Source organism: Mizuhopecten yessoensis, unplaced genomic scaffold (assembly GCF_002113885.1).
Source record: "Mizuhopecten yessoensis strain PY_sf001 unplaced genomic scaffold, ASM211388v2 scaffold1689, whole genome shotgun sequence".
NCBI classification, from domain to species: domain Eukaryota; kingdom Metazoa; phylum Mollusca; class Bivalvia; order Pectinida; family Pectinidae; genus Mizuhopecten; species Mizuhopecten yessoensis.
The window spans coordinates 631,192-645,748 of NW_018404172.1; the positions used below are offsets into that span (position 1 = coordinate 631,192).

Here is a 14,557-nt window from a genome sequence, read left to right on the forward strand (position 1 = left end):
TAGTATATTTAATTATTCATTACAATCCATTAATAAGGACATCAGGTTGGAGTACCATTGTCAACATAATGGGCGTCACTTTCTTGGGGTTGTCAAAATGTCAACAATAATCTCCATAACTAAAAGTATCTATAAACAATTTATCTTCCACTTTTCTCTGAAATTTAACATCCCATATTATTGAGAAATCTTAATGAGTTGATCACCACACATTTTTCCTGAGAAGGCAGACTGTTCAGCAATGGAATACAATACATATGTAATCTGGTATACAAGTAATTGGCGTCACTTTTTCTAACTGTACTTAAGAAACATAAAAGAACACTTTTTCTTAAGGAATGGTAATTTAAGGTATAGAATCAATGTAGATGAATTTCCAAATCCATCTTTCAAGCAGCCTTAATGGAAAATACCACTTCTGATTTGATATTTGTAATGTCAAGGTAATCGGCGTCACTATTGGTGTACCTTGTTAAAAACACCAAAAAACAACAAAATATGCCCCCAGTTATCTTTTCACTAATAATTGAAGAATTTTAGATATATATAGAAGTGTTATAAGTTAAAATTAAATCATTTTACCAATATTTAAAATTTGAGGGAAAATTTCCTAATAGCTGAGAAGCACCCAAATAGGAATGTTGGTGCTTTTCTTGTAAGTCATTGATGTATACTGTATTACCAAAGACACTGCCATGAGGGATTCCACTGGTAATATCTATCCATTTGATACTTCACCATTTACTGTTAATTATTAATTGTTATTGTCAATTCTTTTTTTAACCTTTATATACCTTGTGATAAATCATCATTTTTATATATAGAATGATTGTGTCCAATTGTCATATGAATATATGTTAAGGGATAATTACTTAACATTAGACAGTCTCACATCTTACCTAAATGCCATATCATTGATGATTTCGCTGGAATACGATCAAGGGGTATTGAAGATATAAACACAACCATAATATTCTGGATTTAATACTGGAAAGAATGATAAAATCACCATATTTTACTTCTTTTCAGCTAAGTCAGAGTAATCAATTTGGATTATCTCCCCTTAGCTTTGGCATAGCTACCATCATACTTCACCATGAACAAGTATCAAAATCTTCTTAAATTGATTAAAAATTGTATAAGTGGCTTGGTTGGTAATCACAATTTCTGTCTTGAACAATACATGACCATCAATAAAACATTTAGAAAGTTTCAGTTCAAATCAAGTCATTATTGTTGACATAGTACCTGTCTGCAAATGTTTAAGAGAGTAGCAGACATCTTTCTTTAGGTCATTTCTGCATATCAATATGTCAATAGATGAAATATAAATTTTGGATAATGGAGATAATGTAAAGTATATAACTTTCTTCACAGGTTGCTGTAGCCAGTTTTTTTGACAATGATGATGGGGATGAAGATCTCTATGAAGCACCTGTAGCAGAACCTGCACCGCTGCCTCCAAAGCCTACACAACCCACAAATTCATCAGCAGCGTCATTTCCACCCGCAAGCACACGACCTTCGAGGTAAACAAGAAATATCTTCGGTGAAGTAATAAAAGTGTACAATAACGTCTCAGAAATAAAAGATATTGTTACACCTCAAGTGAATTTCTAGCTATTTGATTGGTTGGGAGAAAATTAAACAAAAATCTGTCACCCTCCGAAAATACATTGGTTTTAAGGGGCGCAGGTGATATTGCCATGAGACAGTGAAAAATATCACATGCACGAAAAATATGCGATCACCACTTCGTTTTCCCACCGTGATGGTCACAAGAACGTTTGACGGCAACAGCCAATTTTATCAAGCGCCGGTGCGATAGCGATTGTAAACAGCAGACTATCAACAAACAAGATGTCATTATCGAGGTTTGCTGTCGTTTCTGAGCTACAAAGACTTTTGGTGTAACAAAATAGATATGACATTCATTAGCAGGTGACAGTGAATATTGTCAACCCTCAAAAACCCCATTGTCACCCTCGGCGAATCACTATTGCATAACCAAATCAATTCTGATCTTTTGGGATATTATGAAATTTCGATTATTTTTTTCACTGGAACAAAATGAAACATTTTTTTGAGGCAACAATGGTTTATTAGAAAGAAAACACATAAAAAATAATAACAATGAAAATATTGATGAACAAAACACAAAAAACAATTTTCCAACAATAATACTAAAACAAACAAAATGCCCGTTACATGAATCAATAAATTTCCGAGTGCCAATGCAACATGTTAAGGACAACGAGAAGAAAATATAGGTGACAAAAAATAAATATCTTGCGGACTTACTTATCATACAAAAAAACTAGAAAGATACAATAAAAAAAATAAACAAAAAAGAGAGACAACTCTTACATTTGTACCAATAATAATTCTAAATCCCAAAAAGTCATATATACAATTTACAACATACAATATAGCACTTTTTATATACGAATATAATACAGTAGGCATTAGCTGCATTACCAACCCATTAAAATTACTTCAAATGTAATAACCATGCAATATAAAACAAAATTGTACATTGTGTATGAATAACATTATAACAAACAATGTACTTTACTCTGAACAACAATAACAAAGTTTCACATACTTTACACAACAATAATATATTTCTACATAATAGGCAAATAATATAGTATGTTGTGATATAAAAAATCACACTATAAACAACAATAATAAACTTTTACATTCTGAACAAAACAATAATAAACTTTCACATTATGTACAGAAAACAACATACCATATTTTGATATAAAAAATATCACACTATATAGCAATAATAAACTTTGTCATTATATACAGATAACAACATACTATATATATTGTGGTTTAACGAATATCACACTATACAACAATAATAAACTTTTACAGTATGTACAAATAACAACAAACAATATTATGGTATAAAAATATCACATTGTAAAAATAACACTGTTGTATGTAATATAAAAAAGAACTTGAAATAAAGGCCTATTGGGTATATATATGTAATAATAAATATAGAATATAATCCTGACTATTGTGATGTAAAAAATACTTCCAAGGCCAAAATGTCTTTCCTGTTGGGTATTGCACAACCGTAGCCTAGTACAGCATTCCTAACAACCATTCTGGTCCAGGTATTCAGATAACATCGCAAGTTCTACCCTGCGACCAGGTTAAAAAGTTATGAACATATTCGTGATCACAAGTACTGGAGGGATCCTCATCGGACGTCGGTGTCAGCTCATCAGTAAAATTGTATTAGTAGGGGCCTCAGTAGCCAGCGTCTCTTCATATGTGAATGAGTGTCACTGTTTTGTCGCATAGTCGTGGTCTAGCAGTTGATATTGGACATTGTTGTTGTTATTATTGTCAGTTAATGCGTTTAGTTTACATTTAAAACGACCGTTTTTGTGTCGGCCATGAGATGACTGCCACGACAGCTTTTTCCACACTCGTTAATGCATTTAGTTTACAATGTAAAACGGCCGATTTTACGTCGGGCTGCTTGCATGTCGGCCATCACTGCCACGGCGTTGTTTACATCGTTAGGACAGCTTTTTTTGTCAACACTTTTGCGATTGGAGATTTTCAACACAAGGGACACAACTCTGTAGTCGAAACGTTATTCAAACGAAATCTATTCAAGGGAAGATAACAAAATTGTCGAACTGGTAATCAGGGGCAGTTGACTCTAACACTAAAAAACGACAGTGGAAATCTTCAGTGTTTTGCTCTGGTTGGGACGGGGATCCTTAAGCTTCCTGTTGAGTAGTCTTTGAGACAGAACAAAGAACTGGAATTCATATTAGAATGTAGAGGCTGTGATCGATAGTGATAAATGATGCCTATTTATATATAATAGCTGGTGTCGTTAAGTGACTAAGATCTTGAGTTGATGTACAATCATACAGTGTCTTATATATAGACTTATTTTATGTATACCACAATGTATTTCAAATTATATTGATCTTAATGATGTGGATATATATTATATAGGCAGAAATGCATGCATTCACTAATATCCTATTAAATTAAAGGAAGGATCAACATCAGCTGTAGTGTAATAAAATCAAATAATATTATTTTAGACATGCACACAGTATGTATGGTAGTAAAATTTGTTTAAAAGCAATGAGTTCTGCATAAAGGTTTGCCACACTAGGAAGTTACCAGGACCGGGAGAATTCCTCGTCATCAGATGATGAAGGGCAGGCCTTCTATGCCGGGGGATCTGAAACCAGGTAATATATTGTTGTTAATTAGTTTCTTCTAAAATCTGTGTAGTGGAGGTAATGTTCTAGTTTTGTTCTGGTATGACTGTGTTTTGGTGTTATATCCTCCTGTATGTGTGATTATTACTAGGAAGTGCATGTCTCAGATATTGTACAGGCTAAATATATGTATTCATATATGGATATAATCTGATTTGATCAATGTAAATTTTTGTCGTTTGTTGCAATGTAAGTTTAGCAGTTGTAGATTTGATTACATTTATTCATATTTTTGATGATTTGGTGACAGGGATAATTGAAATTTATGATATTTTGTGGATTTAATTGATGTAAATCTTTGATTATTCAATTAGTGTAATAATAGGTCCATTTTTATTGATTCTGTGGATATAGCTGCACTGCATTACTTCTGTGTTCATATGCAGTTAATTAATTTATGATCGTTTGTACTTCCAGTGGTCAACAGATCATTGGTCCAAAGAAACGTGAAGGGAAAAAAGTGGTGGACAATCTGTTTAAATCAGCCAGAGAGTAAGTGTTGGTGCAAATAACAAAACCTTATCAGGTGAAGTTAGTTTACGTCTAAATGGTGGGAATTTTCTTTGAGAAGGAACTTTTAATAACTTTTTACCTAGCTAATGTGTGCATCAAATAAATTTGGAATGGTATTTAGACAAACCATGTTTATTATATGTTAAGCATGTAGCCAATTTACTATGAAAAAGTTTATTGCTTTATGTTTTTCAATGAGGCTCCCTAAGTTCATATGATGCACACTTGTGAATGTTATCAAAATATTCACCACACATAATGACATATAACTAATCATCAAGAAATCTAGAATGTCATCTATGTATTATCTGTATCATCTGTATCATTATGCAGCATTTATAAAGCAATCTTTCTAATCACAAGGTAGTTACTCAAAATCAGTTACATTACGTAAGGAGGCACGGTAGTCTAGTGGTAGGACACCGGGCTCGTGACCGATGGGATGCGGGTTCGAGTCACGCCACTGCACTGTGTTGTATCTTTGAGCAAGATACTTAACTCCACTTATTCCAGTCTACTCAGCTGAAAATGAGTACGTGGTTGGTCAGTGCTAGAATTGTTGAATGCTAGCTGTGAGCGCCAAAATGGCAGCACCGGCTGTATGCTCCACATGGAGTTGAGAAAGTTATTCACTGGCCCTATAACCACGGATAATAATTAGTGATTCGCTTTGAGATTATCTACAAACCAGGTTGTGATAAAGCAGTATATAAGAACCTCCAATTATTATTATTACATTCAAGGGATGACTATACATTCAACACAATCAGGAGAGAGGGAGCAATACTAGTCCAGAACATATAGGTTGTGGTCCCCTGTTGTACCTCTATGTGTGTGTGAGTGTGCTGGTGAAGGTTCTACTTGTTATTGATGATATTTCAAATGGCTAACTTGTGTCAAGTTGTCATATCACTTAAATAACTACTATAGTAACAACAACTTGGACCAAATTATAATATTATTATGGGGTTCTAATCTAAGGACTTGCGGACCAAATTATAATATTATTATGGGGTTCTAATCTAAGGACTTGCGGACCAAATTATAATATTATTATGGGGTTCTAATCTAAGGACTTGCGGACCAAATTATAATATTATTATGGGGTTCTAATCTAAGGACTTGCGGACCAAATTATAATATTATTATGGGGTTCTAATCTAAGGACTTGCGGTTGATATTTATAATAATAATAATTTTCAAGGTTCTTATACCGCTTTATCACAACCTAGGTTGTAGGTCATCTCAAAGCGGTTCACATTTTGTTATCCATGGTTATAATATAGGCGACTATTGCAGCCCCCATATAAAAAATGAGTCATGTATGATGTTATCATGAATGTTGTTTTATTTGATAGACATGGAGCAGAAGAGGTGGACAGATCAGAGAAGAAGCCACTGAAAAGTATGGCATTCAAAGGTTCCGGTTACAGACTTGGTGAGACAGAGGATGGACCAGCCGACATTGTACAGGGAGCACCTCTACAATCAGGTCCCAGACAGGTGATGAAATGGCTGATATCAAAATAATCTATTACCAGTTAGTCGTCAATACCTATTTAACTAATTCGAGGTCTGATATGTTGTAACAAAACCTACCGGTGACTTTATTTTGAGACAGGGATGTTACCTATATTATCCAGGTACTGAGGTCATTTGTAGCAATTACATAAACAGGTATTTGATTGTTTTCATGTATCTTTGAGCATGTCAACTTAAAAATGTAGATATTTTTGTGACATTTTTGTTTGTTTGTTCTCAAACCACCATATGACATGGAATCACCTAGTAAAAGGTACAAGAGTATTATTATGGAGTACTGTTATCTAGCCATAACTTAAAAGAACCCCTAGACAGGTTAAACAGGCCTTTAACTTTACATTCAACTCCTAGACAGGTTAAACAGGTCATTAACTTTGCATTCAACTCCTAGATAAGCTAAACAGACCATTAACTTGATATTCAGCTCTTAGACAGGTTAAACAGGTCACTAACCTTACATTCAAATCCTAGACAGGTTTACCCTTTCACCACTGTAGACCATAATGGACTCATCTAGATTAATGTATGGTAGAGTCTACTAAAGTTACATAGGAGTGAAAAGGATAAACAGGCCATTCACTTTACATTCAACTCCTAGACAGGTTAAACAGGTCATTAACTTTACATTCAACTTCTAGACAGGTTTAACAGGTCATTAACTTAACATTCAACTCCTAGACAGGTTAAACAGGTCATTAACTTTACATTCAATTCATAGACAAGTGTATAAATTGTGTGTATTGGTAACGATCACATTGCATATAATGTGTACATCAGTTATACAAGTACAGAACATTTATTAATCTCAGTTTTTATTGGAGCTTATCTGTATAATTGTTTCTAGGTTGACATGGTGCTTAAATTATGGAAGGATGGCTTCAGTGTGGACAATGGAGAATTGAGAGACTTCCAGAGTCCTGCTAATAAAGAATTCCTGGACTCTGTGGCCAAAGGGTAACATATCAGCTTATATACAATGCATGGGGTATAAATGTTAAATTGAGGCTGGTGGGAATTGCTGCCTCTAAAATCATGCTACAGTTGAGTTTGCATGATTATACTACAATGTCAAATCAATCAGATGTCTTTTGTTTCTAAAAGATAAATAAATAAATAATCTGAATTTAACATTGTGTAAATTGTCACTGATAAACATAAGCTCTGTAGAGCTTTTATTAGGATGCCGCTAATTATATAAGGGAACAGTGTTTTTTCGTGGTGGAGGAAAACCCACGGGGGAAAACCACCGTGCCATTGGAGGGATAACAACTAACCCTATCAGACATCACACTTTTTTTCTGCCACCGCAGGGGATCAAACCAATATTCTTGGGAGAGTGAGTGGTCACGCTTCATTGCCCAAAGTAGTAATGTCTGTGCACGTATGGCTTTTTAATACATCACAGACTAACTGAGAGAAGTCAAACATTTTACTGAGGCAGTCAGGGTCGAAACTGGAAAAACTGCATTACTTTTGCAATATAGATAACGTTTCTATTATCACATGACCATGTTTGATTATGATTAGGGATTATAATAGTGTATAAAAATGTTCAAATGTTCTTAATCGGTATTTCCAAATTAGTGTCAATAGGAAATTGTTATTACCAGTATAAGGTTGCAGTACAAAATTCTGGTGTACACATACAAGGCACTGAATGGAACAGCTCCTCAGTACCTACAGGAGCTTGTTACCCTGTATCAGCCGTCACGATCACTGCGGTCGGAGTCAGAATCTTGGCTGTGTGTCCTAAAATCTTGTACTGTGACCTACGGAAACAGATGCTTTGGGAGGGTTTAGGCTACGTTGTTGAATAGCTTACCATCTACTATAAGAAAGTCAAATACCCTGACCAAGTTCAAGAGGGACATCAAAACTCACCTTGTCACGTCTGCATTTTAGAATCCTTGCAAAGACGTCATGTAAATACCCCCCTTTTATTTGTTCAATTATGTGCACATTGCTTGTTTATAAATGTATAAAAGTGATCGTAAGCCTTTGTTTTTTGTTTTCACAATTATAACCTTTACTATTATCCATATGTTGTAAAGCGCTTTAGAGTAATTTTACAAATTATATAGGGCGCTATACAAATGTTGTATATTATTATTATGTTTTGGTAGAGAAGTTCCACAGGAGTTGATCAAGCTTGCCAGGGGAGGGGAAGTCAACCTTAACATGGAGGATCATCGACAGGAAGCCTTTGTGAAATCTAAGGAGGCTACAAAAGCTTTCTCTGGACAGGGAAACCTACTTGGCAGGTAAGTCAGTGTGGGTCAAATCATAGGGAGTTATCAAAATTCTACCTCTGGAGAGGGAGACAGAATGGCCAGGCAGGAGTGTCCCATGTGGATCACTTTGCATTTGTCTGGATGAAAACGGAGGTGCCAGGCCTCTGACCATTTTGAAAGAAAGCATTCATATGAAAAAAATACAGAAGTTAGAGAGATTTCCTCAGGAAGTTGCAAATTTTGATTAAAAACTAGCAAAACAAAATGTTGATTAATAATTTTTGGGATTGACCAGATATTACATATATTTTATTAACATGTATGTGTATCGTCACCTGCGTTTGTCTGGATGAAAACGGAGGTGCCAGACCTCTGACCATTTTGAAAGAAATGATTCATATGAAAAAAATATAGAAGATGGAGAGATATCCCCAGGAAGTTGCAAATTTTAATGAAGAACAAGCAAAACAAAATGTTTATTTATGGTTTTTTGGGATTGACCAGATATAACATATATTTTATGAACATGTACGTGTATTGTCACCTGCAGCCCTGCACCAAATATAGCCCCAGCTGCAGCCGGATCAGCGGCGGCAGCGGCAGCCTCACAAAGCAGTGTAGCTGTGGATGGGTCTCGTCCTACCACAAGTCTCCAGATCAGACTAGCAGATGGGTCAAGGTGAGAGGTCATTCACAGGAAGGCAGCATGATATAAGGCGAATTTGTTGTCACAAAACATGTTTTAGTTTCAAACTGGTTTTGTAAACTTTCTGTTTTTTAATGAAAACCAGTTTAAAACTAGGAAACTGTTTTTTCCATTTGTTTAAGGTAAACCAAAACCGGTGTGGAAAACTGATCAAACCGCACCCGGGTGTGGTTTTGTATTTGGTTCCCAATCAAAGATGGTGTTGATAGATAGTGTGATGGTAGAATGTAGTGAAAGCAGAGGATTTTGTCAAGATATCGACTGATTAAACGGCCATCACTGCTTCGCCAACATTTCTATTATAAATAAATAAATTAATTATATGAATTTGTTTAGTTGAAATATTGAAAAATCAATAAAAAATGTGCAATTTAAAAAAATATGTTTCGATAATTAATTTGGCAATCAAAGATCGTACTTGAAATACCCAGCGAAGTGTATTGGAGTAGTCTTCGAACACTGAATCAAAGTAGATGTACGGAAACATATGACAGCTGTTTCATGCAGGTGAAATTTGTTGAAAAATATTTGTTTAAATCTTTTTAAAATACTGTATTATTTTGCTAGTTTTTGTGTAGCCTACGTCGGGTGTCGTAAAAAACACAAATTTCTGGACTTTGAAAAAAACCCTCAACGATAAGGTTTTGCGTTTAGCTCTTGCATATTAGGCTCTTTCTGACAAAGTATAAGAGCTAGACCAACCAAACCTCAATCATACATGTATCATGGTTAGTAGAGCCTACTACTCTAAAAACATTTCATGGATTTCTGCACTTTTTCGGATAAAAACCTGAATTTCTGGACTTTAAAAAAAATCAATGTAATGATTTTGCGTTTAGGTCCGTTTCCTTATGTACTTGGGTCATACACTGTAGGTGTATCATAGCTGAATGCACTACACTCTTTCCTAACATTTCATGGATTTCCCCCAGGCGACACATATAATTACGCAAAATTCTTGTTGTTTCTATTAGGAGATTGTACATGGGTTTTTTTGACAGTCATTTCAACAGTTTTCTACCGATATGAGTATGTAATAACCGATAACACGAGGATATCATCTGTGCCATCATCATATTATTGAGATAAACTTGAAGTATTAGTGCTGAACACAAAGCCAAAGCCAAAGACCTAAACTATAAACCAAAACTGGTTTTGTGATAATAAATTCGCCTACAGATCTTAAGGGCCTTTTAGTGGAGTTTAAAATGTACAAGAACCATTCCTGTATGATATTTGTAGATTATACAGTTACTGGTATGTATATGTCTTTCAGAAAATGCTATTTACTTTAGATATTGGTTAAGTTTTAATTATTTTGAATCATTATTTTGAATTATTGCTTGTCTTGCTATACATGATATAATAATGTTATAGAATATATTCAATATAAATGGTCTGCTCCATTTCAATATTAAACTTATAAAAACTAATTAGTGTAGTAAAGGAGAGACCAAACATATTATGAACGGGGAAAGAGCAAATATATAAACCAAGTCATCCACAATTTTTTATTTTGTTATTTTTCTATTTTTTCAGAATGGTCGCCAAATTCAACCATACACACAGGATCAGTGATATAAGACAGCATATCATAGCGTATCCTTTTTTTACTCTCAAACCTTGACCAATCCCTTTGTTGTGACTATCTGGTGTTGCTGTTTTGTCCACTAGGAACAACTTTTGAAACGACAGAGTATATATTTATAGGATATTGAAATTGATGATTAACATGTAAATTTGAATAAATTTTCAAGTTATTCAGTGCTTATTTATCAAATACAGTGGATAATAATGCCAAGATACGACTCTATTGGTTTAAGTCCTGTTTTTAAAGCATAATATATTACAATACTACCTCCCTTTGTTGAATCATTTCTGACAAATATTTTTTTAACGGTTCAGTTGTACAAAAATTCTTGAAAATTATCGTTTTCAGTTATATCTTAAAAGTATAAATTACTGTTAAAAATAATGATTTTCATTTTACTTAAGGGGAGGTAACTAAGTAGTGTTTAGCGGTGTAGTATTTTTATTCAACGGTGTAGTATGCAGTTAAACCTGTTTCTAACTCTCTATTATAACAGTACATGTGTAAATGTTGATATTTCAGTTCTGTAACTGCATATATTCCTTAACCATCCCCAGAAATAACCCACGGTATGCAGGTGCAAATTTCATTCTCATGACAACGTTTCCAAATAAGGAATTAAGTGATGAGAGTCTGACACTGGACCAGGGGAAACTGTTAAATGCTGTGATAGTACAAAGACTCAAGTGATGAAGAATCTGTGTCTGTATACCAGTGTAGTGAGTTCATGTCATTCTAGAATATACAACCAATGCCAGGGACAGATTTACATGATATTTCATTCTCTCTGGTATCGTAGAATTAGATATCAATTTAAGAAATATTCTATTCCAAAATAACAGTTTTGCTAAATTTTCATTCATATTTTTATAAAAATGCTTGATATGGTGAAGCTGTCAGTATATTAACAACTCATCTAAACACAAGAAGGCACTTTCAAAGTAGTTGCGAAATTAGAACTTTGTCTTACTGCATCTTCGAAAGTCCATGAGTTATGCTCACTTACATTCTTTGCACCCCTGGAACATGTCATAACGAAATTGAAGGCTCTGTACACACCTCCTGATGATTGATACTACCTGGTAGTTTGATCCTTTGATATTTATTAAAAGTACTGGGCAGCAGCATAACAGTAAAATTGACTGGCTTTGAAGTCTGGTGTTGCTCCTCTCTAATCTTCAAAATACAGGTATCAGCCTAGCCATTGGTAAGGTTATTACATGAAACTATTCAAATTGCTAACTGCCGACCTTCAATTTGGTCATAACACATTCCAGGGGTGCAGGGAATGCAATTGAGTGTACCCCAAGAATTTGATGATGGTCGGACTGTAAAATTTTCAATGCATTGATGTTTAATATATGCATATTAAATGAAAAAGGATTAAGCAAGTTGATAGATTATATTAATTTATCTAAATGTTAAGAAATGACATGGTAGTTGTGTGAATGTATGTAAAAGGTATCATGTATTGTGAGAAGAGAAATACTTCCCATTGATAATATCTATTTAACTCCGTTGGTGTAATCCAGTGTTTTCAACATCACTGATGGTTCATTACATGCATATAAACACAAGGAATATATGACAAATGTAGAATAGCTGTGTAAGAAGTCAGACGTGTAAATGATGATGTATTTTAGAACAAATCTCTGCATTTAGGAAAGAAATATGTATATATATATAGATATGAGAAAGAAAGGAAACTTTTGCAGCTCAGTGTCTATTCAGACCCTTTTTCACAGCTTTATGGACTCCCTTTTTGTAACTATATATATAACTTGAGATGTGTACATGTATACCTATGTCTTTGTTGGACGTTGTTGGCATGCAGAATTGTTTCAAGAAAATATCTTTTAAAGGAATTAACAAAACCTGCCTCGTATATACACTACTCAAGTCCATGACTGAAGTTTGAAGCTACGCCAAATTTGAACATATTCAATTAAGCTGCTGTGATCTGATTGGCTGATAGTTTCCGACTGATATCTATGCGAATAATGATTGAATTTCAAAAACAATTGTTACCTACCTTCCATGTTCATTAGGGGTTGATTGTAATCAGCTGTCATTCTACTTGCGACACACCCACTTCTGTGAACTCTAAATGTCTTATTTAATGTCATTGGAATTTCTCATCTAGTTATACACCTTTATCAGATTATATTGCACAATATATGAACACTTATTGATACATTACACTGTACCTTTTATCAGATATCATTAGAATCTCACACTATTAATGACAAAGCATGTTGGGATGAACAAAATATCTAAAACTTGGCCAGATTGGTGTTTGAAACTCTCATTAGATCCTATTTACAGCTGTTTATTAAATTGGTGCAGTTGTTTAACGATTGAATACCTAGGAGAATGCAGAAAACCAGTGATCGTTTTATCACCAGGTATGCAGTCTCGCCTACCAGCACAGCAGCCCTTCAGTTCTTGTTCCACTCCATAACTCTTCATAAGGCTGAGGTATGTCGACGATGTTCGAATTGATATGCCTGTGCATTGCATTATTATCCTACATCAAACCATCATGTAGTCCACTTTAGAGCTATACGCTAGCTATGTCTATGTACTATGTGAAGGAGCCGTTTAAGTTGATACACAGTTTTTATTTATTATCCTTTTTAAATGGAAGACCACTTGTGATTTGGAAATGACATTTTTTCGTTACCCTGTCTGAATGTTTGGTGAAACAGTTAAATTTGTTGTATGAAATAAAATTGTGTTGCTTAAATTTACCATAGGTTTTCGTTGTGTTGATTCAAATAGCTTATTGTCTTACGAAATATGTATAATACCATCTTCTTTGATGTAGTAACAGATTTCGGGAAAAAATGAAATCTTTAGATGATTTCATACCAACAGATTTGAATAATTGTAGTCTAGTAAACACTTCATATGGGATTTAAAAACTTGATAGTCCAAATTTGTTTTGCCCCGTAAGGATCTGAAACAAACCTTGATATTCATATAAACACTTCATGCTAGACTTACTAAACTCGATAGTCGAGTAAACACTTCATGCTAGACTAACTAAACTTGATAGTCGAGTTAACACTTCATGCTAGACTTACTAAACTCGTTAGTCGAGTAAACACTTCATGCTAGACTAACAAAACTTGATAGTCGAATAAACACTTCATGCTAGACTTACTAAAATTGATAGTCGAGTAAACACTTCATGCTAGACTTACTTAACTTGATAGTCGTGTAAACACTTCATGCTAGACTTACTAACCGTGATAGTCGAGTAAACACTTCATGCTAGACTAACAAAACTTGATAGTCGAATAAACACTTCATGCTAGACTTACTAAAATTGATAGTCGAGTAAACACTTCATGCTAGACTAACAAAACTTGATAGTCGAATAAACACTTCATGCTAGACTTACTAAAGTTGATAGTCGAGTAAACACTTCATGCTAGACTAACAAAACTTGATAGTCGAATAAACACTTCATGCTAGACTTACTAAAATTGATAGTCGAGTAAACACTTCATGCTAGACTTTCTAAACTTGATAGTCGAGTAAACACTTCATGCTAGACTTTCTAAACTTGATAGTCGAGTAAACACTTCAAGCTAGACTTACTAAAGTTGATAGTCGAGTAAACACTTCATGCTAGACTAACAAAACTTGATAGTCGAATAAACACTTCATGCTAGACTTACTAAAGTTGATAGTCGAG

General features: G+C 34.2%; 1 protein-coding gene across 1 annotated transcript in view; it reads left to right on the forward strand.

The window, feature by feature from the left end:
- The window catches only part of LOC110466765 (NSFL1 cofactor p47-like), an 18,230-nt gene extending 4,625 nt beyond the window's left edge, over positions 1 to 13,605 (forward strand). Inside the window, exons 2-10 of the mRNA XM_021523511.1 lie at positions 1,378 to 1,529; positions 4,149 to 4,241; positions 4,689 to 4,763; positions 6,143 to 6,287; positions 7,171 to 7,280; positions 8,450 to 8,587; positions 9,108 to 9,236; positions 10,803 to 10,862; positions 11,412 to 13,605. Coding sequence (XP_021379186.1) covers positions 1,378 to 1,529; positions 4,149 to 4,241; positions 4,689 to 4,763; positions 6,143 to 6,287; positions 7,171 to 7,280; positions 8,450 to 8,587; positions 9,108 to 9,236; positions 10,803 to 10,862; positions 11,412 to 11,544 — 1,035 coding nt within the window. The 3' untranslated portion in view covers positions 11,545 to 13,605. The remainder of the gene's footprint in view (positions 1 to 1,377; positions 1,530 to 4,148; positions 4,242 to 4,688; positions 4,764 to 6,142; positions 6,288 to 7,170; positions 7,281 to 8,449; positions 8,588 to 9,107; positions 9,237 to 10,802; positions 10,863 to 11,411) is intronic.
- The last annotated feature ends 952 nt before the right edge of the window (positions 13,606 to 14,557 follow it).